The sequence below is a fragment of the Apteryx mantelli genome, chromosome 5 (assembly GCF_036417845.1).
Source record: "Apteryx mantelli isolate bAptMan1 chromosome 5, bAptMan1.hap1, whole genome shotgun sequence".
Lineage (NCBI taxonomy): Eukaryota > Metazoa > Chordata > Aves > Apterygiformes > Apterygidae > Apteryx > Apteryx mantelli.
The window spans coordinates 80,651,754-80,676,677 of record NC_089982.1 but is presented as its reverse complement, the minus strand read 5'-3'; the positions used below and the strand labels follow the sequence as shown (position 1 = coordinate 80,676,677).

Here is a 24,924-nt window from a genome sequence, read left to right as displayed (position 1 = left end):
CCCGGAAAGCAGGAAAATTTGCGAGGTTCCCCCCCCCCCCCGCCCGCCCCTTTCCTCGGCTCCTCGCCGGTGGCTCCGTAGCGGCCAGTCGCTCCGGGGCGAGGGGGTGGCGGCGGCGGGGCAGAGCGCGGGCGCCCGCCGGCAGCCCCGAGCCGCCCGCGGCGGGGGATGAGGCAGAGGCCGGCGGCGCCGCTCCGCGCCGGGCGCCGGGGCCGCGGGGCTCGCTCGCTGCGCGCCGGGCCGCGGAGGGCATGAGGCGGCGAGCGGCGGCGATGGGCGCCAGCGCACGGTGCTAGAGCGGCGGCCGAGGTGAGTGCTTCCCCCCGCCCGCCGCGGCCGGCGCTCCGCCGCGGGCAGACACTTGCGAGCCGCCCCGGGCGCGGCGGGACCCCGCTCCTCCGCGGCTGCACAGCGGCGGCGGGGCAGAGCCGCGCAGCGCCCCGCGCCCCGCGGCGCTGGGGGCCGGGCACGGCTCGCTGCGCGTCCCGCGGGCGCGGCGCCTTCGGAGCCGGGGTCTGCAAGGGCGAGGAGTCCAGCCCGCGCTGAGGCAGCGGGAGTTTCGGAGCGCGCTGTAACTAGCGTAAACCCCGCGCTTTGGCGTAGGGCAGCCGAGGCATCGTCGCGGATCTGGGTCGTTCCGTGCGGTTTCGCGCTGCGACGCCGCTCCGGCGCACGCGGAGGGGAGCGGAAAAGCAGCGCGGTGCGGAGCAAGTGCGGAGCGAGGCGGGCGCCGGCGAGCGCCGCGCTCCTGCGGGGGCACCGCGGCGGCCCGCGGAGTTTTCCGCGCGCTGCTGCTGGGAGAGGTCGCGTCCTCCTCCCCTTCCCCCGGCTCCGCCGCGAACGGGTAACCTGCAGCCTGGTTTTACGGCCGCTTGCTGCTGTTTTGTTTGCCTTGCAGCCTGGTTCAGTACAGGATACCAAGGAATTATGCATTAACTGTAAACTTAGAGGAGCTCGCTGGCCTCAGTGGGTTCTTGATTTATATCAGTCTAAAGCAGGGAGGGAGGGCAAAGTTTTACTTGCTGGCCGCCACGGAGTGAATTGCAAATACGTAGCTGTTTTATTTGCTGTTTCTGATCTTGCACCTCTGCAACAGATTTTAAAAGTCCGCAAAGTTTGGGGTTGTTTGTTTACTTTGGTAATTACTTTGCTCTCCTTTTTCCTCCCTCCAGGTCTGGGAGGACGGTAGCCTGTACAAAAGGAGGGATCTGGTTTTCAAAATGGAATTGCAGCTCGCGCTCCTTTTCGCAGGGATAATTGCGTTTTGTGACTCGGCAAGAGGTAAGGAGACCGAGCTTCCCGCAGCCTCGCAAATGGCTCGTGGCTCGCACCCTTCCTTCCGCTCCAGCTGAGCCCGTGTCGTGCAGACGTGCTTGGCGCCCTCGGAGAGACCCCCGCAAGGGCGTTGCTGTCAGCACGGGCTCTTCTTCTGCGCGTTGCGTATTTGTGCATCACGCGCACGTGTGCGCCTCCTTACCTGCGTGGTTCGGTGCGATCGCTTTGGATGGAGCGCTGTCGCTCTAGGCTTGTGAGGTTTCTTAAGCGCAGGTGAACTTCCAGGCTCCTGGCTTGTGTGTGGGTGTAAAAACGCACAGGCGCTTTTAAAGAAAAAGCACGTTCCTCCGTGGCTCAGCAGTACCTCTGCCCTGCCGCGGTCCCTCCAAACTCTGCCCCGTGTATTCCCCCTAGCAAACTGAACAAACACGTCCATTAGCTTCCTCAGTGACAGACAAATGACAGTTCCCAACAGCTAGCCCGTATTTTCACGCTGGGTCTCTCGCAGTTGATCAGATTTCAATAAACAGGTTACTCTACCAGAGGCAAATTGAAATACATTGGCCCCGGAGTGGCAGCTGGAAAAAAGAGCTTTCTTTGTGGGAAGGTGCTTTACCCCAAGTTACGGGGTCTGAGCCACTAGACTGCTGGCTTTTCCTCCGCTGCAGCCCAGGACATGCCTTGGCCGGTGCTGTCCCTGGGAAGCCTGAACGCGAAAGCACTTTTTCAGTCAGACCAGGTCTCTCTGGCCTCGAAGGAGAGGGCTGCGTTGTTGCAGGGGAACGGGTGCGTGTCCTCAGGATGCGGATTGCTCCGGCTGTAATTCCCAACAGTACAGGGGTTGCAGGAATTGGTGAAAGACCTTTAAATCACCCAGTGCAGGACTGGGCCGCGTAGTTTCAAATTAAAAGATTTAAACATTTATTTAAATGTGGGGGGTGAGGATGGGAGAGGAGGGGGGAGCGTTACTATAAAAGCCCAAAGTTGGGTTAGTGCGTTGCTTTTTTTTCCCTTCTTGGCATTGGCTCCCGAGCAAATATTTTATGGAGGCAGAAGCACTATAAAATGATTCTGCTGGAAGCTGAATGAAAAAGAAAACAGTATATATAGCCTTTAAGGTCTGAAAGGCTGAATTCCAGGCGAGGTTTACAATGCAGACTCAGTTTTAAGTTGTAGGCAATGGGCAGCAGTGTGTGAATTCAGATGACCTCATGGAGGTATATTATTCTAATAGACCTGGGAACTCGGTGGAGTTCCCCAAAAATCTGAAGTGGGCAGGAGAAGACAAAAAGATTTTTGTCCACGTTCTGCCGGCTTCTGAGGAGAGGATTTGGTGCTTTACCGGCAGACCCTGCTTAAACGTTGTTTGCACTCGTCGTGCTTGTATGCTTTTATTGCCCCTGGAAAATACAGGAGGATTGACTGTGGACTGTAGTTGTATGACGAACCGACAGAAAATTAGCAGTGGTAATTTCAGAACATCATAGCTTTTCCTGTGAAAAAAGTATTTATTTTTTTTTTAATATAACTTTGACAGGATTGCCTTGGTAATCTGATTGAACTCTTCAGAGCCGGAGAAATCGGATCTGCAAATGATGGGGAGATGTTCCCGGTTATTTAAAATGGCATAGAAATAGAGTTTAAAATACCGGGCCAAGCCCACTAAAAAATGCGATCCATTCATTTGCTGATATCATGAAAGATCAAACTTGTAAGTGAGCAGAAGCGAGAGGCTCCCTAGCGCGTTGCAGCCTTACTTTGTGCTGCAGAATATCGCCTCTGATTACGTGTTTACATTCGGATAATTTTAGATTCTCTCAAAAATGTGCCCAGCTGTTAACATGCCTGTGGATTTTTTCCTAATGTCTCATGCGGTGGGTTAGGCCGCTGGAGATGTATAAAAGTTACCTGTTTCCCTCGCTTGAGTTTTATAGACAGCCCGTCGGCCAAGCCTCGGCCCGAGGTCGCCAGGCTTTTCGTCGGAGGGAGAAGGGCGCTTTGTTTCGGCCGAACAGCGTTTAACATTTGTGTCCCGACTGCAAATCGCACGCGTGCGGCCCCAAGCGCCCCAGCGCCTCCCGATCCGAGTGGCCAGGCGTTAAATAGGTGCTTGATGGCTTGAAATCCCCCGCGGAAGAGTCCCGGTTTGGAAAAGCTGGTCCTTTGCTTTCAGCCCTGTTAGGCAAAAGTGGCTTTTGCTGGGACGGGCATGTTAGTTTGGAGCGGGCTGGTTGCGCGCTTCGTGCCTGCGGAAGGGCTGTATCGTAGTGCGTTTGCACAAGGGGGCAGAGTTAAGTTGCCCACGCGCCCCAACCTGGATGTTTCCTGACACTCGAGGGCTCCGCTGCAATCTTGCGTTCAACGGTACGTCGTATTATTTTCACGTCTTTATTTGCGTGATGCCTTTTAAGGTGAAGGGCCTCGCAGGACGGACCGATGGGGCTAGTGCTGCAACTTTTTTTGCCACAGTGAACGGGGGAATTTTGCAAGGTTAGAAGCTGTGCCTGCTGCCTCTGTCCCTTCGTGCGCTCTTGTGACCCGATGTGTCATGTCACTGATGCACAAAACACTGCAAGAATGGGGATAGCTTAGGAAACCAAGAGAAACCCTTAAGAAAGTGGCCTGACACTTAAGTAGCCATGAAAAGTGAAGAGCAGGTCTGTTTTTAGAAGTCCTGGTGCAGAACTCGGCACGTCTGAAAGGATGAAGGAGCAGGTGGCTCTGGCTCGGTTTGAGCTTATGCTTTCGGGGACCGAAACTTAAAGGCTTTGGCTAGGGGCTTGTCTACGCCTGGAAACATACTGGGATCACTCTTCCAAAATAGTTAATCTGGAATAACTTGCACAGTGACCCATCTTATTCCAGGCTAAGCATATCCTAGATGGAACCTCTACAAAAAAAAGTATTTCTCAGTAGCTTTTTTGATAAATATCCAAGTGTCTTCTTTCCCTTGGAGGGTGAACACTAGCATGAAAACTGTTGTGTGCACAAAATCTCAGCGCAAAATCTGTGCGCTGTGGTTCTCCGAAGGGCAATATGCCTCTGGGCCGAGAGCCAGGGCCCAGGGTAGTAGCTTCAGACCTTTTACCAGCTGCTCTGGGTCTTGCCAACCCTGAAGTGGGGGCAACACGGGCGCTGGAGTTCCTGTCCCGTGTCCTTCCTTCTCTCGGCACAGCCCCATACTGGGCAACAAAAGTCCTCGGAGTCCGGCCCTGGCCCTCCTCCGTGGGGACGAATGCCATCTTGGGTCACTAACCTCTAGTGACCATGTCCCATAGCAATGTAGCTCCTACTGCTCCACACCTCCGGTCGGATACAGGTAATACAATCTGATATTTTCCTGCTTATGTTATCCCCGTGGCACACAACGCAATATTTGTTCCAAATCTGTCAAGTTGCCATCGTATTCGCTTTGGTTACCGTATATGGTAGCACTGGGATGTACTTGGCTTGGTCCCGTGCCTTAAACGAGATCTCATGTGGTACGTTTAGAAGTTTTTGGTAAGAGGGGCGACACCCCTCCCGTTAGTTAGTAAACTGATATTCTGCTGGAAACTAATTAGTTTGGAGGCTGATTTTGTTTTCGGTGTGTCGCGTAGGGAGGGGAAGAACGGGACCGTAATTACTTTCTGCTGTGCCGCTTTTCTGTGCAACGCGTGGCTTAAAAGTCTGGTTGATGCCAGCTTTACGATAAATTTGTTTTTATCTGGCAAGGGCTACCACAAAATTCAACCGTTTGGTGCGGAGCTAATGTTATTTGCCATTTTTATTTGTCTAAATATTGGAGAAAAAGGGGATGGGACACAAGGAAGCTTTGTATTTCTTGGGAGATGAGTTCTCGACTCTAATGAACATATTTACTGTTCTGTAACTTGTGGTTTATGAGAGTGAACAGTAGTTAATATGGAAAAGATAAATAATGATAATATAAAAGAGACAGCTGTTGGCTTCTGTTTAAAAATTCCTTTTTTCCTGTTCAATGATTATTACCAGATATAACGATTAGGTAATTTCTCGCTTGTGGAAGAGAAACATATTCAGATCTACGGTCTGATTCAAATTTCACGGAAGTCACTGGAGATCTTCTGGTTAAATTTGGTGCATTTTTTTGGATCATGCTGTTAGTAAACTTGTTCGTGAATAATCTGGCAGCACCACTTGTACCTAGCATCAACATGACATGAAGAAAATCCTCATTATTTTTTGTTTTAAACCCTGGTTCCTCCCCTTTTCTGAGGCTGTCGGTCACTTTAAGTTGCGACTGAGTTTAAACATAACATACAGTGTGCGTCATACTGGAAAATTAGGGTTTTTTTTTAAATTTTTTTTTTATTAGGAATATTACAAAATTCAGCAGATTGCTCAAATGCATTTAGATTTTCCTTGAAGTTTTTATAACTTTGTTTTCAAAGTGCATATGCTTCCTTGACCTTCATTAAAGATGCAAGCAGCAAATTAAAAGACATCTTTTTTGTAATAAACTTGTACACAGCTAAGCTCTGAAGTCAGGCTGTTATCCAAAGAAGAAATTTTCATATGCCACGGAATTGTTTTGTTGTTGTTGTTTTTTTACAATAAAATGGTTCTTTCAGGAGCAAAAACCATTCATTAAGTGACATTTGCTAAACAGCGAGGGACCCGCTTCTCAAAGTGGGAGACCATTGTTACTAATTTATTAACTAACGATGAGGTTTGTCATCTGGCGTGCAGCGGCTGGTCAAGCCGCTCTACCCCGGCGACCTCTCTGCCAGGTGATAATCCCTTTCCAAGCAGGTGTCTCGCAGCGCGGTAGATCAGGATCGACGCCAGTATGTCGGGGGGCGGCATACTCAGTAGGGAATAGGGTGAAGGGGCTAGAGATGGTCAATCTCTGGCCATGCGTTTTGGATCCCTTTGCTGAAATAGAGAAAAGAATTTCCACTGAAAGAGGAAAAAAAAAATGCAAAGGTCCCCTTTTGCCTAGTTTGAAATAAAAATATATATATATACCTCAGTCATGGCTTTATTTGTTCAGTAGCAGTAGAATCAGTGCAGCTTTCTGTTCTTCCTGAGACATGAAATTCCTACTTGCGTCTGCAGTGACTTGTGAAATCCTGCTGTTCAAAGGGTCTGTGTTCAAATGTGTCCCGGTATTACAGTAGTCAATGCAAATGCTCCTTTCTCCCTTTTCTTCCATTAACCTGCTCATTTTGTCTGGTTTCAAAGAGTTTGTCTTTCATCTGACCTCTTCCTGTGTTTTCTGGTGGGCTGCTCAAGCCGAAGTGCGTTTGATCTTGTTTGGAACATTTTTAATTTCGATTTGTATTCCTTTTCTTGTTCTCTTTAATCGGTCTTTGCTTGCTGCCTTCTGTAAGGAACGTGCCTCCTTACATATTTAGTTGTGTTGACTGGTCTGAACCTTCTGCACAAAGGTTGAACATTTTCGGTTATTTAAGGGATTCTTTTCTTTCTTTCTTTCTTTTTTTTTTTTTTTTTAAGCATAAAGCCCAGTGTCAATGTGGAAGTTGCAAAGACCACTGTCCTTTGCAAGCCCGTTGAGTCTGGTGCAGCCGCAGTACTAAGACAAAAGGAAAAAACTTATAGAAGAAAGCTTGAATAATCTGATCCTATTGCTCCAATGTCGTATTAGATAAGCAGATACAGCCCGTACTGGTTTTAACGTGTTAGGACCTGATTGAGAGCCTGAGAGCGTTGGTGCAGTGACTCCTACTCATGGGCTTTGGATCCATCCTGTAAGGAACTGATTAATGGGTTATGTGTAACACTGACCTCCATGGAGGTCCCTTCACGTGTGACAGCAGGACGGATGTGGACCGAGCGTGGTGTTTGGATCCTGCAATTTTTCTGTTTGAAGGGACAGCTCGAGCTGGATTTCTCCGTCTAGAAGACGCATTGTTTTTGCCCGCTGCTAGCGTTGGCTGGCAGCTGAGTGGGACTGAAAGCAACTTGGAAATTCATTGCTTTAACTTGGGGTCAGCCCGGAGGGGTTTTATCCCAGAAGAATGGGTGTCATTCTGGAGGCAGTGTTGCTAGGTGTGGAGGGACTGGAGACTCTTCTGAAGTGTTATTTAACAAGTTAATATATGCCGTCTGCCGCTGAATCCATTCACATCACTGATTTTTTTTTTCCTTTTTTTTTCCCCTTCCGAGTCAAATAAACATGGGCTGCATGGAGTTTGGTTGGTTGCCCTGATTACACAGTCTCCCCATTGTATCGCAACAGAAACACAGTATCCAGCAGTGCTGCGAATAACCTAGCGTTTTTATTTCATCATAACCACTCCAATTTTCAGGAAGAACTGCAGCCAATAACTCCAGGCTACTTCTTCCATTAAGTGTTCGAACTTAATTTTGAGCTTCACTAAGGGAAGAAAAATGTAAATTGGGAACAGAGGCTTCTTGGAGAAGGTTAATGTTTCTCAGGACTGCTGCACCTCTATTCCCAGCCTCTCCTGTGTAACAGTAAGAGTGGTTTCTAGATGGATGGGAAACAAAATCGTTCCTCCTTGTGCCTGGTAAATTTATTTCATGAAAGATTTACAGAATCTTGGGTGTCCTGTCAAGTGATTGGGAAGTGAGTAATGCAAGACGTGTCATCAACTAGATGCCACTTGGGCTGTATTGACTTTGGTGGGTATTTTTGGAGCTGTCAGTATTTATGCATGTTAAATAAAAACACAGGGACAGTGGACAGATGCAGAAATGCAGACTTAAAAAAGAAATTGCCTATTGTGCATATTAATCCGTATTCTCCTTGCTTGAGTTGTTCCTACTTCACGTGCCCAGTGAATTGACTACTGCAAGAATTTGGTGCTGGAGTGGTGCTGACTCTGTGGCAGGTGTGGCCTTGCTAATTCTGCCCAAAACAAGATAGCTGGGAGAGGAACAAGCTGGAGGAGGCCCTGGAGGGAAATCTAAGAATTAGCCAAGCTTTGGGAGAAAACTCAGGCTTGATTAACGTACCACCGCTCTTGAGTCCCACTTCTTGAGTGAAGCTAGGCCTTAGAAGAGGGACTCACGTGGGCAGTGTGTGTGCCCGGAAGAGGATGTCGGCATGTGGCTTTTCTAAATCTAGCCTGTCTTTCCCTTTTCACCCACGTCTTCCCAGGTAACCCCACGTTATTGAATGTATGTGTGATGCTTAATTGGTTTTGGATGGTCCTGTGACTTTGAGTAGAGGCATCCTATTGTTAAAGGAGTTCTTTTGTCATGGTAGCCATTACTTTAGTACTGCCTTGTATGGTTTTAAATCATCCCCTTTCTAGATGGAAGCAGATGGGATGAGGCAAATCAACCCCAAAGGGGAGAAGGGGCAGTGCCTCAGCCCCAGCAGCCCCCAGAGCTGACCAGCCAAACTGCGGGAGTTAGGCTGGTGCAGACCCTCGAGCACTGTGAATTGGTTTCTCTTCCTCCTTTTTCTTTTTGGGCCATGACTAATAGGTTTGTGTGAATTGAAATAACTGAGGAAGCTATTTTGGTTGGTTGTTGTTCTCATCTAAAGCAAACTGTTAACACTGGTTAAGAAATGACAAATGTTGGACAAAAGTTACGGATGTATGAGCTGCATGTCAAGGATGGGAAAGGTTAATGAATAACTTGTGGAATATCTCCATGGACTGTAGACTCTCTGTGGAAGTAAGAATGCTTGTTTGGCAGGGACCAGCTGTCATAAAACTGGTGACTAAAACTCCTTTGTAGGTTAGATAGCCTTGTAATAGAGCATATTATGAGCCATCTCGCTCTGTTCCTGGATAGATCAAAGTCTTTCACATTCTTTTCCAAGTTCACACAACATCTTGGTGGCAATCACAGACTCTGTTTAGCCTGACAAGTAATATTAGGAAGTATTTAATGTATTTTAGGGCAATTTAAATCTGGAAACTGGGAGGAGAGTTAGCATCCTATGCTGGTGGTCTCTGAAGAGCTGGCACATGCTCTACAAACCACCAGGGTCTAGAGATTGGGTACTGCGCTCTGATAAGTCTTTCCATCTTTTAACATTTTGGGTCAAATATTGCTCTCAGCTATAAAGGTGATACTCCCTTTAGGTTCAGTGAGCTGTGAGTAGCATTAAAGTTAAGAATCATAGGGCAGAACTGGGGGCCTTGTAAGACCAGGCTGCATTTCAGTATTGTGTGACTTCAAGCTCAGAGAAGTTTCGTCATGATTTGCAATAGTTAATATGAAATCAGATTAAAGGATTGGAGCTGATGAGTATCTTTACTCCTCCTGGTATTCACAACCAATCAGAAATGCAGTGTTGCTCGGGGTTAATTTCGTTAAGGACTAATTAGAGTGGAGCTTTCAACTTAATCATGGCCAGGACAGGTGTTTACTTTTCCTTGTCAGTTTTGATTGACAAGGCATCATAAAGCTATTATGGAGACATTTGCATACGCAAGGCAACTGGCTTGGGACAGTCATTTCTGATTGCTGGATTTCTTATCTGAAAATGTTTGCCACTCTTCTTGGCACGTAGCTATTGTTTCCTTGGCACAAAGAGACACAAAGAAGTGGTGGAGGCAAGTCAGAGCACTTTGCTCGGAGACTGGAGAAACCTTAACGTAGGAATGGGGCAGGGGTTTACCTAGAGCAGAGCAAGATCCTGTTCGTATCACTGAGGTCGAATGCTGTGTCCTAATTTTGGCTTCCTCGAACCTGGGGTAGACCAGAGGACTTGGAGGATTTCAAGCAGTAGCTTGTGAGAGTGATGTATGCAGGATAATTCCTGGTGTTGGAAGTGCATTTGAATCACCAGAGTACTCCTGCTTTGCAATTGGTAAAGCAGCCTTCAGGATCCTTAATCTGAGCAGAGGTAGGAATCTGTCCCCCTGTTCCATGTTTTATCACTACAGGAAGAAAACAGCAAGGCACTACTCAAAAGTAGTTGCAGAATTAGACCTGTATATTTATAATACTTAATAGTATTTATTGAGAGTTTCCTGGGGGGGGGGGGGGAAGGCCCAGTGCTCGGTGTAGGCAGTGTTCCCCTTCTAGATAATGTCAGGAGAGAAAGCTTGTCTCTCTGAAGACCACAGACTAGCTAAGTGGAGTTTGAGGCTTATTTTTCTTTTATCCTAGAAAATCCAATAAATCCAGTAAATTCTTTCAGTGTGGTCTTCCAGGAGTTTTTCAACTTCGTCTGACTCGCAGATTATTTGAGTGCCATTATAGACCAGGGGTCAAGCAAGTTAATTCCCAGAACAGTATGCTGCCCTGTTTTCAAACTGTGCTAATCAGGGTTTTGAGTCAAAGCATGGTAGTTTGCTTAGCGAAATTATTTTCCCGTTAGAAAATTGCAAGTAGGCTCTGACTACTTGTATTGGCTTCAGTCGCCAGAGCGCTCGCATCACGTGCGGAGTGAAGCCCCTGGGGATGCACGCGCCGTGGATCAGGGCACCCTTGGGGGCCGATTTCCCAGCTCCTGAGCCCCAGCGCCTGCAAACAGGCTGGCTCTGAAACCGTATCGAAAAAGAAAGAAATGGTTCCGGTCGCATTCATACCACGGTGGGGACTGAGGGAGGGCTGCACGCAACACATCCGAGCTGTAAAGCGAATGTCCTTTTCCGAAGGAGCCGTTTGGTGGAGTTATTCGGTTACCGTCTCCCCCTCACCTTTTTGTAATTGGCTCTTGTTTACTTTTTTCCTCCTCCTTTCCCCGAGTTTATTACCACTGCTTGGGCAGAGGAAACGAATTAACATAATTTACTGTTTTTAGAACAAGACACATTCCCGGCATGTGTACACACGCACACACACACACACGCACACACACACACACACACACACCCCGGTCGCCCTCCCGGTGCTGTGCAGAGGAGCATGTTTACAGAGTCTGGGTCCATTTAGGGAGAACAATACCCTGATTATGGAGGGCAGCCCTTATTCACGGAAACCAGGAGGAACCGTTCGCCTAACGTAGCCACTGCCCCTTGAAGGTGCAGGCAGGCTGAGCTGTTAGAAAGGGGGAGAAAAAAAATCTGCTGTAGACACAAACTCCAAGCATTGTCCTCGGTGGAAGTTGGCTTAGGGGTGGGGGTGAAAAATGGTCTCGGGACAAGCCGAGCGCCAAGTTGAAGATCTACCACCATGCAGAGCGGTGCTGTGATTTCTAGTCTAATTTCCAAGTGAAAGTAGTAATTGTGAGATCTTGGGGGGAATTATCTGATGCTTCCCGAGCTGGTGAGGTGCTTGGGAGTTTGGGTGGGAAGAAGAAGGTAACCAAACCTCCGATTGTTTTCGGATGGGCTGAGCTGGGTTAAAAGGTGCTGCTATGTATGGCTGGTCACTTCTATGGCCGGTCACTTCTAATTGCAGTCGTGCACCTGTGCCTGGTAGATAATGCTGGAGCCATGTCACATTTGCTTCACGTGATGTTGGGAAAGGTCAAGTGCTTGATTTCTGTCCTGCTGAGTCGAGTCACTAGCAGCCCAATGGGAACCCCTTTCCCCTGCCAGGCTGCAGCCGCTCCAGTGCTGGCACTGAATGCTTCTCAGGTGTGACTTCATGACAGCTGAAGACGATTGAAGTCAGCCCCACCACTGTCCTGCCCTTGTCCTGCTCTGCACCCACCCTTGTGCCAGCGATAGCTCTTCTGGCCTTGCTGTAAGGTGTTTGGGGAGCTAAGCTGGAAAAGAAACACAATGAGTTAAATTGTCACAGGAGCATGGCCTGAGCTCATGGGATATTGCAGTGTGACCACAGGCAGCAAGTCCCTTCAATTCCCGTCCATGGCAGGAAGCCGCAGGACTTTGGAGGACCAGATATTCATATGAACATTTATAAAGTGACCCTTGGGGGGGGGCCTAAAATGCAGCAGGGTCTGCAGGCAAAAGGTAGCACTGCCCAGAGGGGTTCACAGGAGGACTGGAAGAATCAGGGTTGGATCCTGGGTTCTGCCTCAGTGGATCCTGTTGGAGAAAGCGTTTATTACACTGGCAGAAACTTCTCAATTCGGAAGACGTTTGGGCCGTTTGGACAGGCAGTAGGGTTTTTTTTTTTTTGGTTGTTTTGTTTTTTGCTTTTTCATCAATTCAGTTGGAGAGCAGCACATCTCTGAGTGTTTTGTATTGGGAGATTCCAGCTTTTGGAGTCCGTGTCGGGGTAATTTTTCATGTTTGTCTCAGTGTTGCTTGGCTCATACCCGTCCTGTTGCAGTCTGTGCTGTGCCACCTGCTGCCAGACTTTCCCTTGCTATCAGTGGCCTTCTCAAATGCGTGTCCTGTCCCTCAGCGTGGTTACCTTGATCTTGTCTCTGCTGGCTTTTAAATCATGAGCCCTGTGTACTTGACTCATCATAGAAGCAAGGAGCCCTGGAGAATGCCAGAAGCACGAAGGAATGAAGTGCATGTTCCCGAAAGTTGGCTCTCTTTGTTCCTGCTTTCTCACAAATTTAATCCTTCCCTTCTTTCCCTCCTGCTCTGCAAAAAACCCTCCTGTGGGCTGGGCTGGGCTGGGCTGGAGCCGGGTTTGCCCCTTCCCTTCCGCTTGGTTTCCGTGCGGACCTCTGACTGCTGGCACCGCCTCAGGGGGCTGCAGAAATAAGGCCGAGAAAACAACTTGGGCAAAATACTCCCTGTGGGCGAAAATGTTTTTTCCAGAGGAACGGAGCCAGTGGGCTAAAAAGGTAGAGCTGCAGGCCTGCGTTAACGACGCTTTTAGGGGTTTTCTGAAGGAGCGGTGTTGACGTTGGCCCGCGAGGTGCCGTGGGTGAATTCTGGCCCTGGGTTACTGATGCGTGTCTAACGGGAAGAATCATGACCCCACAGAAAAATGCGGCTTTCGCTTGCCCAGTTGTTTGTAAAGAGAGGGGCGATTCTGACGTACGTCCACCGTACCCCCGTGAAGGCTGCTTGAGTTGCTCGGGGTTGACGTACGTTTAGGAAGATTAGCATTTGGCACTAAATAATTATGATTATCCCCAGGCAGCAGGGATGTGTGTGGGTTTTTTTTTTTTTTTTTTTTTTTAATATCCTTTAAAATCTGCGAGGGCTTTTCAGGCATGGGCAATGCAAGTCGCGGGAGCGCTGGTTCCCACGCTGGCCAGTGGCCCCGCAGGTACCGAGCAGGGCAAGAAGAGCCACTTCCGAGGTCGATCCCTGCATCTGTGTTGCCGTGATCGCTGTCTGCTGAGAGTGTGAGGGTGTGTGAAGATCCGTGGAAAAAATGTGAATTTTGGCAGCAATCCCTGATTCAAAATATCTGGGAAACACTAGGCTGGGAGACTGAAAATACGTCTTGGGGGTTTCTTTGTCTAGAAAGAAAAACAGTATATAACTTCCACTGAGAAAAAATGTTTGAAAGGGAAAAAAAAAAATCTTAATGCAGAATTAGATGGGAACAACTTAGTTTTCATATGTTAATTGAAATAACAGCAGAGAGGAACAAGCCTGAATGAATTTTAATAGCCTCTTGCTGGGGATCTCTCTCTTTTTTTTCTTTTCTTTTCTTTTTTTTTTTTGGTGGACTTACAAGCGCCTTCAGTTTTGCTTTTGCAAGAGGTTACGCAGATACTATACTAAATGCAAAAAAACCCCCCTAATAATTTGCCTGAGGAGGATGAAAATGCAACAGAGTAATTGAATGAGCTTTGTGCTGCGGGTTTTCCAGCCTTAAACCTGGAGCAGAGCTGCCTTTGCGGGTCACTCGGCGTTGGATGGTATTTCGCTCCCGGACGGAGATATTAAGGCAGAGCAGGAGGGGTTCGGCAACATCTGAAATATTTTACGTGGCTCCTGGAAAGCTGGCTGGCAGACGAGCAAAGGTTTCGCTTCGTGCAATGGACACAGCGTAAGGCAGAGCTGTTGTTACAGGCTACTGGGGTCGGTGCCCGGAAGCCCGAGCGGTGCACAAAAGCCCCGTAGCTGTGCGAAGGGCTGTGCAAACCCGGAATGAGAGCGGCCCTGGCCCCAGGCAGCTTACCTGCGAGATATTTTCGGTTGTTTGCATAGACTGCAGGGAGTCTGGCACGCTCTGCTACGAGAGGCTGCCTCCGAAAACCACCCCCGCCGGGCAGCCGGGTTTTATTTTCCCCGGGGAAGGAAGGTGTGAACCTGAGAAAGGCGAGATCGCAGCCGGGCAGCAGCGCCCGGGAGACGCTGCCCCGATGAGGATTTCTCGCCGCTGCTGCCGCAGCTCCGAGCGCAGGGAGCACGCGGCCGACGATCCGGCGCCTCAACCGCGGGCACGCGCCCCAGGAGGGGAGGAGCGGGCGCAAAGGCGGAGCGGGTGCCGGCGGTGACGTGCTCGCGCCGCGCGCCCGGCGCGTTTTGCAGGCGAGAATCAACGCGCTCGGGTCCAAACTCCGTCACTTTAGGGAGAGCCGGGCGTTGCAGCGTCTTTATTTTAGCCCGAAGGGACCGGCTCGCGGCGAGGTGTCTCCCCGCTCCCGGAGCGGGTGCGCATCCCCTTGGAGCCCGCCGCGGGTTGCGGCGCCCGCGCACGTCCCGGAGCCTGGCACGTCGCTGCTCCGTGAGCTTTTTGCCCTGTGACCCTCCCCAGGGTGGGCCAAAGGAGATGGGGAGGCGGGAAGGGTGCAAAGAAAAGCCACCCTGAAATCTGGGGGAAGCGAGAGAGGAAAACTTTCACCAAAAAAATAAAAAGTTTCTGCCCAAATACTTCGTTTTGGTTGAAAAGGCGGCGGTGCTTGTTGCAGGGCGCGTTTCAGTGGGAAAAGGCCAAGCGGCTCCGGGCATAACCAACCCCCTCCGCTGAGGAATATTTTCAGACGGTACCGCTAAGAAGTAGTTAAAATCGCATAAAAGAAGGAAAACAGCGCACGGCGTCCAGTTGAACCCATCCGAGTTTGAATCCGCCGGAAGGCAGGCAGCAAAGCACGGGAGGCACGCGGAGGGAAGAGAGGAGGGAGGAGTATTTCCACGTGCTCTTGCGTAACGACAGAAACTTCTGCTCTCGGAGCCTGCTTTAACCGAGCATTGCAGCGCGTACTAACGTTTAGCACCTTAGCGACGCTTGTGTTCGGAAAAACGCTCGCCGAGGAGGCCTTGCGCGACGCGTGGCGCTTGTTTGAAATAACACAGGCAGCAATTATTTTGTGAGGATTACGACGCTGTTTTTTGTTTGTTTGCTTGTTTTAAAAAAACACTCTTAAAACCCCCTTAAAACTATGTCCCCTAGAAAGACACAGTTGTAAAGAGCCCCCCGAGTCTGCGGCTCCCGTTGTTTCGCCCCCTCGGCCTGGCGCTTTGCCGGGCAAAACGGGGAAGAGGGAGCGGGGCAAAACCTGGCGGTTTTGGGGGCCCGGCTGCGCCGCGTCAGCTCTTGGTAGCTGTCGAGGAAGATTTGCGAGGGCTCTCCGGGGGGAAGGGTCAGGTCCGGGGCAGAAGCTGGCTCACCCTTCGCCGGAGGCTTTTCCAACAGCAGGGCAGCTCCCCGGGGAGCGTCCGTCCGTCTGTCCTCCGCGCCGGCACCCCGCGGACGGGATGCCGAAACGCGGCCCTGGGACTCGAGACGCCGCTTCTCCTCGCCTTCCGCCTGCCCGTCGATTCACGTCAAGCCGAGGTGTTTTATAACGCTTTTATACCTTTTTTAAGGAGCGGGACCTGGGCTCCCTGTGGAAGGCAAAGCCCGGCTCCTGCGTGGGGCGGCTGCCAAATCCCCGGAGTGCGAGAGGGGGCGAGGAGGACTTTTGCTTTCCGCGGCTCGCCAGAAGGAGGAAAAAAAAATCCCCCTAACATTCAAATTCTTCCGGGGAGCGTGTATCCAAAAATTGTTATAAATGGAGGCTGAGGGAGCAAAAAAAAAGGTTTCTCCCCCGGCAGATCAGCGCTGCGTTGCACCGGTGTCAGACCCGATCTGCTGCTGAGGCGCGTTGCGGGAGGGAAATGATGAAGAATAATTAAAATCAGGAAATCGGGAGAAATAATTAAATGCTGCACGGGTGAAGGCCATGGCTCACCCGCTCCTCCCGCACCCGCTTCCAGCGACTTCGGCCTCCCGTTTTCCTAATAACCGGCTTCCACCCAAAGCTCCTGCGTCCCGCAGAGAGAGCGGCAGGCACCGAGGCGCCTTGTTTTTGTCTCTCATTGGGTATTTTAGCAAGTATTCGACGTGCCCCGAGAGCGGCCCGGAGCCTTTTTTTTTTTTTTTTCATTTTATTATTTTTTAATTTTTAAATTTTTAAATTATTTTTTTCCCCCCAAATGCTTTTAGAGTGGTTGGGGAGGGGGAAAATAATAATAATTATAAAAAAAAAAGGGCTGACTGGGTGAATTGGCCATGGTTAGTTAAGGGAGCAAGGAGGGAGAGCAGAGCGGGTCGGCGAGGCCGGGAGCCGTTAGTGCTTTAATGGGACCTGTCGCATCTGAAACGCGTTTTGGGCGCCCGTTCGGCTCGCGGAGCAGCGCTCTTCACCCCAGAATTCCACAGCCGTGGAAAAACCACCACCAGATGTCTGTATTTATAGGCAACTGGCACGTTCTCTCTGGCGATGACAGAATATTTCAGTGTATTTATGAAGTGCTCATGTTTTCAGAAATATAGAAATCCAGTTGATATCAGTAGAACTATTCATCATGCGTCTTGCTTTGTTTTTTTTATTCTAACCAGCAGAATATGTTTCTTTTGTTGATGCAGTTCTCCTGCCCCCGCAGAAAAGTTTTCCCTATCCCTCTCTCACCTCTGTAATTTTTTTTTTTTTGTGCTTTCTAGTTTTACAAATCCCTTTATTTCAGGGAGGCATCTCTGGGTTTGGAACAAGCGTTACCAAAATCCCGTGCAACTTGGACCGTGTACTTCTCCGTCAGGCGTTTCTTGAACTTGAGAAATAATGGTTGTTCGCAAAGCTGGAAGAGTAATTTCCACTCCTTTCCGTTTTCAGAATAAATATTCCTTCTGCGTAGCTGCCCCTCATTTGGGGTTGTTCCCATGGAAAGTGTCTCGCCTTTGGAGGTGAGCCGCTTGGGAGGCAAGCGTGGGGCAAGCACGGCGGGGTGGTGGGTGCAGCAGCCCCTGCGTGGCCGGTGGTGGAGTCCGGGGCTCTCGTGTCCTACGGTTTTGATTCTGTCGCAGACTTTCTGTGTTAACAGCTGACTTGCTTGTCTCGTCTCTCGATGCCTCCGTGCGCCTGTACGTCAAGGAGGGATTTTGCTTATGTACCTGACAGAGACACTGCAGAATTTGCAGAATTAAGATTTGCAGAAAAATCTCTGCCGGTCTTGACTGGAAGGTGCAGCTGAAGGTCAGGGATGTGTACCTGGCGGTGCATAGATTAAGGGATTTAGATAGGTGCCCTTAAGTATAGCAGTAACAAATGGCTAGCTCTACCGAAACGTAAGCAAAAGGGGCTCCTTGCGGGTTTTCTATTGGAACGCAATTGCTAATCTGTGCAGTCTACAAATCACGTTAACTGGGTTTTCTCAGGCTGTTGGCCATACAATTGCTAAGCACAGTAGCTGGAAGGCAATGGGGGTTGTCCTCCAATCTTTCTGCATATTTGTTTTTACAGAAAATGCCTTTGATATATGTAAGTTATATTTCCGTGCATTACAAATGATAGATTCCTCCCCCATATCCTGTGACAGCCTTCCCTGGAGACAGACAGTCTGTGTTGTTTTAGTGAGATGAAGAAAGATTAACGGGAAAGGTTTTGCTAGTGTTTGCAAAGACTTGGAGCAAGAGGGAAAGGTTTGGACTGAGGACTGATTAGGCGGGCTTGGAAAAAGTATTTTGGAAGTTGGTGCCCGCCTGCAGCGCGCCACTTGCCGAGCTTTCCTCTGCGCCTCCTGGCCCTTTCCAGGAGCTGCCGGCTCACCCCACGACACACGGAAACGCTGGCGTGTGGCCCGAAGCAGAGGAACCGCGAGGTTTGGCTCCCAGATCAAGATGCCTACGTGACGGTGTCTATAGGTGAACAGGGTGTCTGAGCTCCCCTCCGGAGATGTAGCTAGTAAGTGGGGTATTGACTTAGTATTGACTAGCTCTCTGCTGGCCATAAGGGAGCTTAGACACCTAAATTTAGGTGAACCTGAGAGCCAAGTCCTGGCCATATTTAGGTTCCCGAGATAGTTATGGCGATGCTATATAAGGTTACTGCTCGTCTATCTGCATGCGGTGCCAGTAATTAAAGCCTCCGGGTAGTTCACAGGCATGTCCGCACTGGGTTTTTTTCATGAGTTTGAGCCAGGGTCTGGCCCCACATGCTCACCAGAGGATGTCCTGCAGCTCGTGTCTCCAGGCAGGGCAATAGTCCCGCTGACGGTGTCTGCACTCGCGGCACTGGATGACGGGATCCGACAAGCCTCCAAATGTGACCAAATTTGGACCCAGCCAGGCGGGCGTTGAGCGAGGCGGCACCTGGCACGGGGCTCGTCTCCCGGGCCGCTGCACGGGGCCGGCGCAGTGGGCACCGGCCGCCCACGCGGAGCGGCGCTCTTGGACTGAAGGAGAGGCATGGTCTCAGCCGTTTCCACCGGGAAATGGCCCAAAAGGCCGTCAGCCATCCCACCAAGGTGTTGTGCCAGCCTGGGCGAGGACGGCTCCAGCCTGGCAGGGCGCAAGGCTGCAGGGAGACGTGTGCCCCGCCAGCCCTCGCCCCATCCCGGCTGGGACGGTGCTTGCAGGTGTCGGATCCCACTGGGAGAAGCTCAGGAGCAAATTGAGGTGCACGGGCCTGATCCGCTCCTCGTTGGCCGTGCAGCGTTGCAGTTCGCTCTGCAGCCAAGCCATCGTCCTCTTTTACCGTCCGTCTTTGAAAACAGGCGATGTGGCGCTAGTGAGCGGGTGACAGCCATCCTTGGACAGACCCGGTGTATGTTTTGGCCGGCATCACCAAATAGCTGTGGCTTCACATAAAGGAAAAGCACTCCTAAGTGTGCGATATTATCCCTGTTTGGAGGAGGGGGTGGATTTCCTCCTGACCCCTGCTAGTGGTCGATTTATACCCTGGAGCAGGGGGATTAATAGCCCGTGGGGCTCCCTCATAACTGTCCAAGGAATTAGTGTCCGAAGCAGGAGGGGCTCGAAGGTCTGACCGAAACCCTGCGCCGTGTTTTCTTTGCGAAGCACAGGCAGGATGTACAGTAAATCAGGTTCAGGCAGTTCTGTTTGCTGAAAACAACAGCGTCTCACAGTGACCCTGAAAACATGACTTTTTTTTCTTTAAAAAAAAAAAAAAGGCATCCTAACAGAGGGATTGTAGCTGGATCCAGGAGGAGGAGTTGTGGGTGGCGGGTCAGGAGTCGGAAGCAAAACTTCCCTCTCCGAGTTACTGCTGCGAATCCTGCCCTTGTTGACGAGACCGGTGGCGGGCGCAAAGGGCTTGGTGGCCTTCATCATGGCTAGATAAAGAGTCCATACAGCAGCTCCCGCTTTCTGTGAACTGGAAAAGGTGGGCACGATGGTTTCCTCAGCACCACCAGAGCCTCCCAGTGAAAGGCAACCTCCAGTCACGACCACAGTCGGAATAAGGGACCGACACAGTGCCCTGCGCAGAGCACCAATGTACTTACCTGCTTTAGGAGGGAGGCATCGTGCCCCAAAAGTGCCTTTTCCTCCTCTGGGGCTGCAGAGGGAGGAGAGGAACCTGGCTCAGGTGCCTGCACTGTGTGTCTGAAGTTAGAGGGGAATGAGTCCTGCCGACGGGGTCTGCTTCTGAGCATAGGTGGGTACAAATCAAGAACGGCTCCTTGGAAAAGGAAGGGGAAAGGCTAATTTAAAGCCAATAAATGTGAATTCATGCTCAGGCTTCAGTGAGTGCTGGAAGAACTGATAATGTGAGTCAGTCCGTTTCCTTAGAAAGGCAAAACTTTTCCTTATGGTGTGAAATTCATCTCTTTGCAGAAGGCTCCGGCACCACCAAACCTCTTTTTTTAAGGGCTTACGTGGGAGGCCAGAGATTCACAGGCTTTATGCTGTCTGTCTGTCTGCAGATGGAGAAACATCATGGTAAATAAACCCATTATCCAGGACTGTTGATTTAACACCTTTCTTCTACCTCTGGAAGAAGCCTCCTCCCAGGTCCTAAATCTGCTTTATCTGCAGCTACGTCAGTGTAATTGGGGATTTGGGGATTAGACGTGAGAGAAAGGGAGCCCACACCGTCGCCGCTTTTCTGCATTTTGGAATGCGCGGGAAGAGGCCGGGGGTGGCAGAGTTCCTGCGTGTGCAGTTTATTGGTGTGTCTTTTGGTAGAGTTTTATTGCTTTGTTAAAAGATGTTGAGCCCTATGATTTATTAGCGCTTCCACAGAGAACGTATTAATGATTATTTCACATTCCATGAGATCTTAGTGGGTCCTGCCCATGGTAAGGTCAGAGTGAAGGGGCATTTGACATAGCACTGCTTTCCTTACAATAACAACTGATAACGAGTCTAGAAAATAAGTAAGTCTCTTTTACTGTAGGGTGCGTTATCTCGCAGCAGATATCAACACAGCCTTTCAGAGAGAACTGTTGACCCTTCGCTGCGTGTTGTCAGATCTCAAAGAAGTGCAATGGCAAATCTGCATGCACGCGCATACTTGAAAGTGCTTTTACTCACTTAGGAGCAGCCATCCCACTATTAGCAACTGTTCCTAGCAAAAGCGGTAGTTTGCTAAATGTGTCAGATATTGGGGTTTGGTTTGTAACAACCGGGTCTAGCTGGTAGGAAAAGCGAGGCTTTGTAAATATTTGCTTTTCTTTTTCAGGGGGGTCCTCTAGCAAAAAGTCAACGTGGCACACTGGATACCTTCTCGAGCGATGGGTCAGGTCCCCAAGCCAGGGCTGGTTAGTCTCAGATTCATAACTGAAGTAGTTTGTTGTTGTTTTCTTGGACTATTTCTGCTGCGCATTCAGAATCCTTCCTTACATCCCCCCCTCCTCTTTTTTTTTTTTTTTTACTGCAACTTTCACATTGCTGGAAACTCTAGCAGTTGAGGCTTTAAGAAAACCAGTAATTATTACAAGGCTCTTAATAAGGGTCTCCTTGGCAGAGAAGTCCATTTCAAGTGACTGCCATCCAGCATAGCAGACCTGTGCTCTAGGACTGCGTTTGACCTTGCAGATTTTGTTAGGCCAGATTTGAGTGACAGGCCATCCTTGGGTCATCTTTGCCTTAGCAACACGTGTAGTGGGGGAGATGGGACAACACTTGCATCCTCTGCTAGCTCTCCCCTGCTTCCATAGGGGATTTTACAATCTTTTGTTAATTTTTCACAGGCTACTACTGGCCGAGCGTAGACATTCCTTGTCTGTTATTCATGGGGAGAAATGCTTGATTAGAGTTCCTCTTCCTGGAAACATCCGTGAAGCTGATGCCCTGGATCCTCTTCCACAGATAAGATTAAGAGCATTGAAAAGAGCACACTTGTGCCAGTGGTTTTGAATGGCTTAAGCGCGGTAATTGCAGCGAGGCTGTTCTGGATGATGATGAGAAATTTCTCAAAAGTTTTCCCATATCATTTGTCAAGCGCCTTTCACTGGTGGGTGCTGGGGGCAGAGAACTCACCTAATTGAGATGGATTTTTTCACTCTGTTTATTTTGCTGGCAGTGAGGATAAGGATTGCTGCTGTGAAGGGAATGAGTCACCCGTTTGTTTGAAGCAGTGAAGAAAGGTTCTGCATGTTCCCGTCGATATTAAACATGTAGCTGTGATGTTGGTGGTTTCCTTTTCTCTCGCTTTCAGGGTATTCAGTTTTCATATCAGGGAGGTCAGGAATTCATGTTTGCATTCGCTGCGCTTAAAGGAGGAAGCAATCGTGTATTCTTTAGCTCTTTTTGGCTGCCCGTCCCAAACTGCTGTCACAGATGCGCTGGACAGCCTGTCACTTGGGGATATTTCCAGTTGCCGTATTCGTGGGGAAGCTGCCTGAGCTGTCAGTCTCAAGGATCTATTTTTCTTTACTTATTTTTATTAAAGTCGCTGACTAGCGCAAGCCTGGAATGCAGCCAGCGTTTGCTTCGTGGTGTTACGGTTTCAAGGATGCGGAGGTCAACGCGTACCATTAGGCTGCCTCGTCCGTCCGGCAGAGCTTGGAGCTGGGAGTTTCATCTGCTCGTTCCCTTATGAGGGCACAAACTTGTGTCCGACTAAACCCTTTCAGGCGTCTCTCTATGTGATTAATTCCCTGCAGGCAAGTGAAGGATAGAGGCGGGTATCTGCCAGCTGGGAAAGTCTCCTTTCAATAATGGGGAAAAACCTGATTTCCCAAATCTACCACTGTAGTGCTAATGAACAGAAAAATCCTTCAGTTAGTGTATGTCTTAACAAATCCCGCTGACTTCACCCTTGCGGGTTTTGTCTCTCTAGGGTCTCTTACTTAGCAAAACGCTGAAGCGATTCCTCTGATGCTGGGCTGGTCCGTGGGAAAGCTGCTTTTCCTGCCCGCGCTGGGACAGGGCAGACTGCGTCTTCCCCATCTCGCCCTTGCAGGTGATTTTTCTGCAGATGTGTCACAGTAGTCGCTTGCAGGGGCACATGTGCACACATTTAAAATAAGGTATAAAAGCTAGCTGGTACCTTGTAAGTGCTCCTGTTGGCTGCTAAGAGCTGTATCGCCCTCGGAGTGAAACCTCACCCCGGCAGGGCAAACCTCTACCTGACATCAGAGGCGCCCCACCGTTCCCCATCATTTTTACTTTCCTTGGAAAAAGCAAAACCATCCCTTTCTCACCCCCACGGAGACCACATGTGGAGCTGACTTTCCAGAGCTGATGCAAACCCAGCTTTTTAAAGCTGGAAATGCATCAGAAAATAAATGGAAAGTGATGTTATAGCCACGCTTTTCACCAACCCCTTTTTCCCTTGTGGTCCTGGAAGGGATTTTATCTTGTGCAAAATGTGTTCTCCCCCTCTGCCCCCTCCCCTCGGCCGGGCCTGTAAGTCCTCTTTTGTTGGGTCGGTGTCGTGGAGCTAAATCCTGGGAACGTAATTTATTCAAAGCGTTCCGCACACATGTAAATGGGCAAAACTTATTGATAGCCGAGTTAAAGTATCTCTTTCTTCTGCGTAACAAGGCACTTCTGCTGCATCTTTCAACCCCGGCTTTGTTGCTCAGGCAAGTGAAAAGAGCTTACGGAGGAAAAACCGGCAGAAAAGGGAAAGCCTCTGGTGAGTGTGCGTGCTGTGTGTACCCGGAGTCGCAGGTTCACGCGCGCGCACGTCCCCGGCGGCAGGACCGCTGCCCGCCCGCCCGCGCGTCCCGCGCAGGGTCTGAGCGCACGTGTGCTTTCTCACCTCGCGGCAGCAGAAACGCTGCGCGTGGATGAAGGGCCGCGCTGCCTGCCTACACCTTCCTTGCGAAAGCGCTCAGTGCCTGCACGCCTGCCCCCCTTAACCGTGCAAAATAACAGTCCCCCCAAGGACCTCGCCATTCGCGTATTAAATTCCAAGCACACAGCAAATTTAGCTGAACTTTCTGCTGCTCAGGCAGGACTCCTTCCTCCTCCATACGAGACCTTGAATTAGCTAATTAAAATCTAGCAGAGTGAGGGAGCAGTCTGCAAATGTAGTGAACTCACCGGGTTGCTGAGGTCATTGCTGGTACAGAGTTCCCTCACTCCATCCCATGAAAAGATTTCTAGGTATTCATTGGAAATCTCCCATGGATTTAACTTCTTCCTTTGTTTTGCTTTGCCAGTAAAAGCTTGATTGAAAGTGGCTGTGGCAGCGGTAATGCCTGGCTGAGTTTGGAGAAAACAAGCTCTAGCCCCATTTAGACGTTTCATTTGAAAGCAGCTGCCATTATCTCCTATTAGGGGCTGTGGTTAGTAAGTAGCATGATGGATGTGTGCGTGTGTGTTTTCATCCATTATGACTTCTTTATCAATTTTTTTTTTTTAATCATTAGTTTTTGGAAAAGGTGGGAATTTTTTTTTTATATAGATAATTAATGTCTGATAAACCTGGATCCAGTTTTCCAGGGATAAACCTTGATGGAGGATCCTAGGACTATTATAAAATTGATTGCAGAGCTAAAATGCAGTTTGTCTGTTCTACACCTTTCATCCCTCTTTTGGAATTTCTTCAGCCTCTCATGAAAGAAGGCTGAAGAAAATTTGGGATTTTTTTCCCCTTTTACTTTTTTATACTACTGACTTCAGTGGTAAAGGATGCAGATTTTACCTTTGGCTCAGTGAAAGTACAGTAGATCAATACATGAAATGGAGTATTTATTAATCTAAGGACATGGCTGGAAATGTTTTGTCTCCTCCTGATCACAGACCAGGTAGAGCACGTGGAGGCAGCACTAGCTTTTGCAGTGTGTCTTGCTCTGTTTAGCTGGGAATTGCATGAGGGAAATTCTGCCTTAGCAGCTCTTGCCTGAAGCGTGCTCTCTGCTTGTGTTGGGACAAAGAGCTATTTGTCAGCGGAGGATGTTTTATAAAAAAATCATATTTTGGGGTGAGTTTCATTCTGAGCTTGTGGCCAACTGGGAGGGGGTGGTCTCCTAACCTTCTCTCCCCATGTCCTTTCCTGCTTTTGGCTTCCTGTTGCCTTCTCGTGCTGGGCTGGTTCTTGTGCTCCTCTGACTGCACTGGGCCACTTGGACTCTCTAACATGACCGAAAACTAATGCAGCAAAACATTTTCTGCTGGATTAATGAGTTGAATCTTCCTTCTTAACACCTGAAGACCTAGGGAGTGATCACACTGAGGAAAGGGCCAGTTGGAGTTTTGCTTTAGCTTTGTTTGGACTTGCAAGGCCATCAT

The 24,924-nt window shown here is 49.6% G+C and overlaps 1 protein-coding gene across 1 annotated transcript in view; it reads left to right on the top strand.

The window, feature by feature from the left end:
* Nucleotides 1-233: 233 nt before the first annotated feature.
* FGFRL1 (fibroblast growth factor receptor like 1) overlaps nucleotides 234-24,924 on the top strand; it is a 174,144-nt gene continuing 149,453 nt past the window's right edge. The window contains exons 1-2 of the mRNA XM_067297199.1: nucleotides 234-309; nucleotides 1,173-1,281. Of these exons, the coding sequence (XP_067153300.1) occupies nucleotides 1,221-1,281 (61 nt within the window). The 5' untranslated portion in view covers nucleotides 234-309; nucleotides 1,173-1,220. The remainder of the gene's footprint in view (nucleotides 310-1,172; nucleotides 1,282-24,924) is intronic.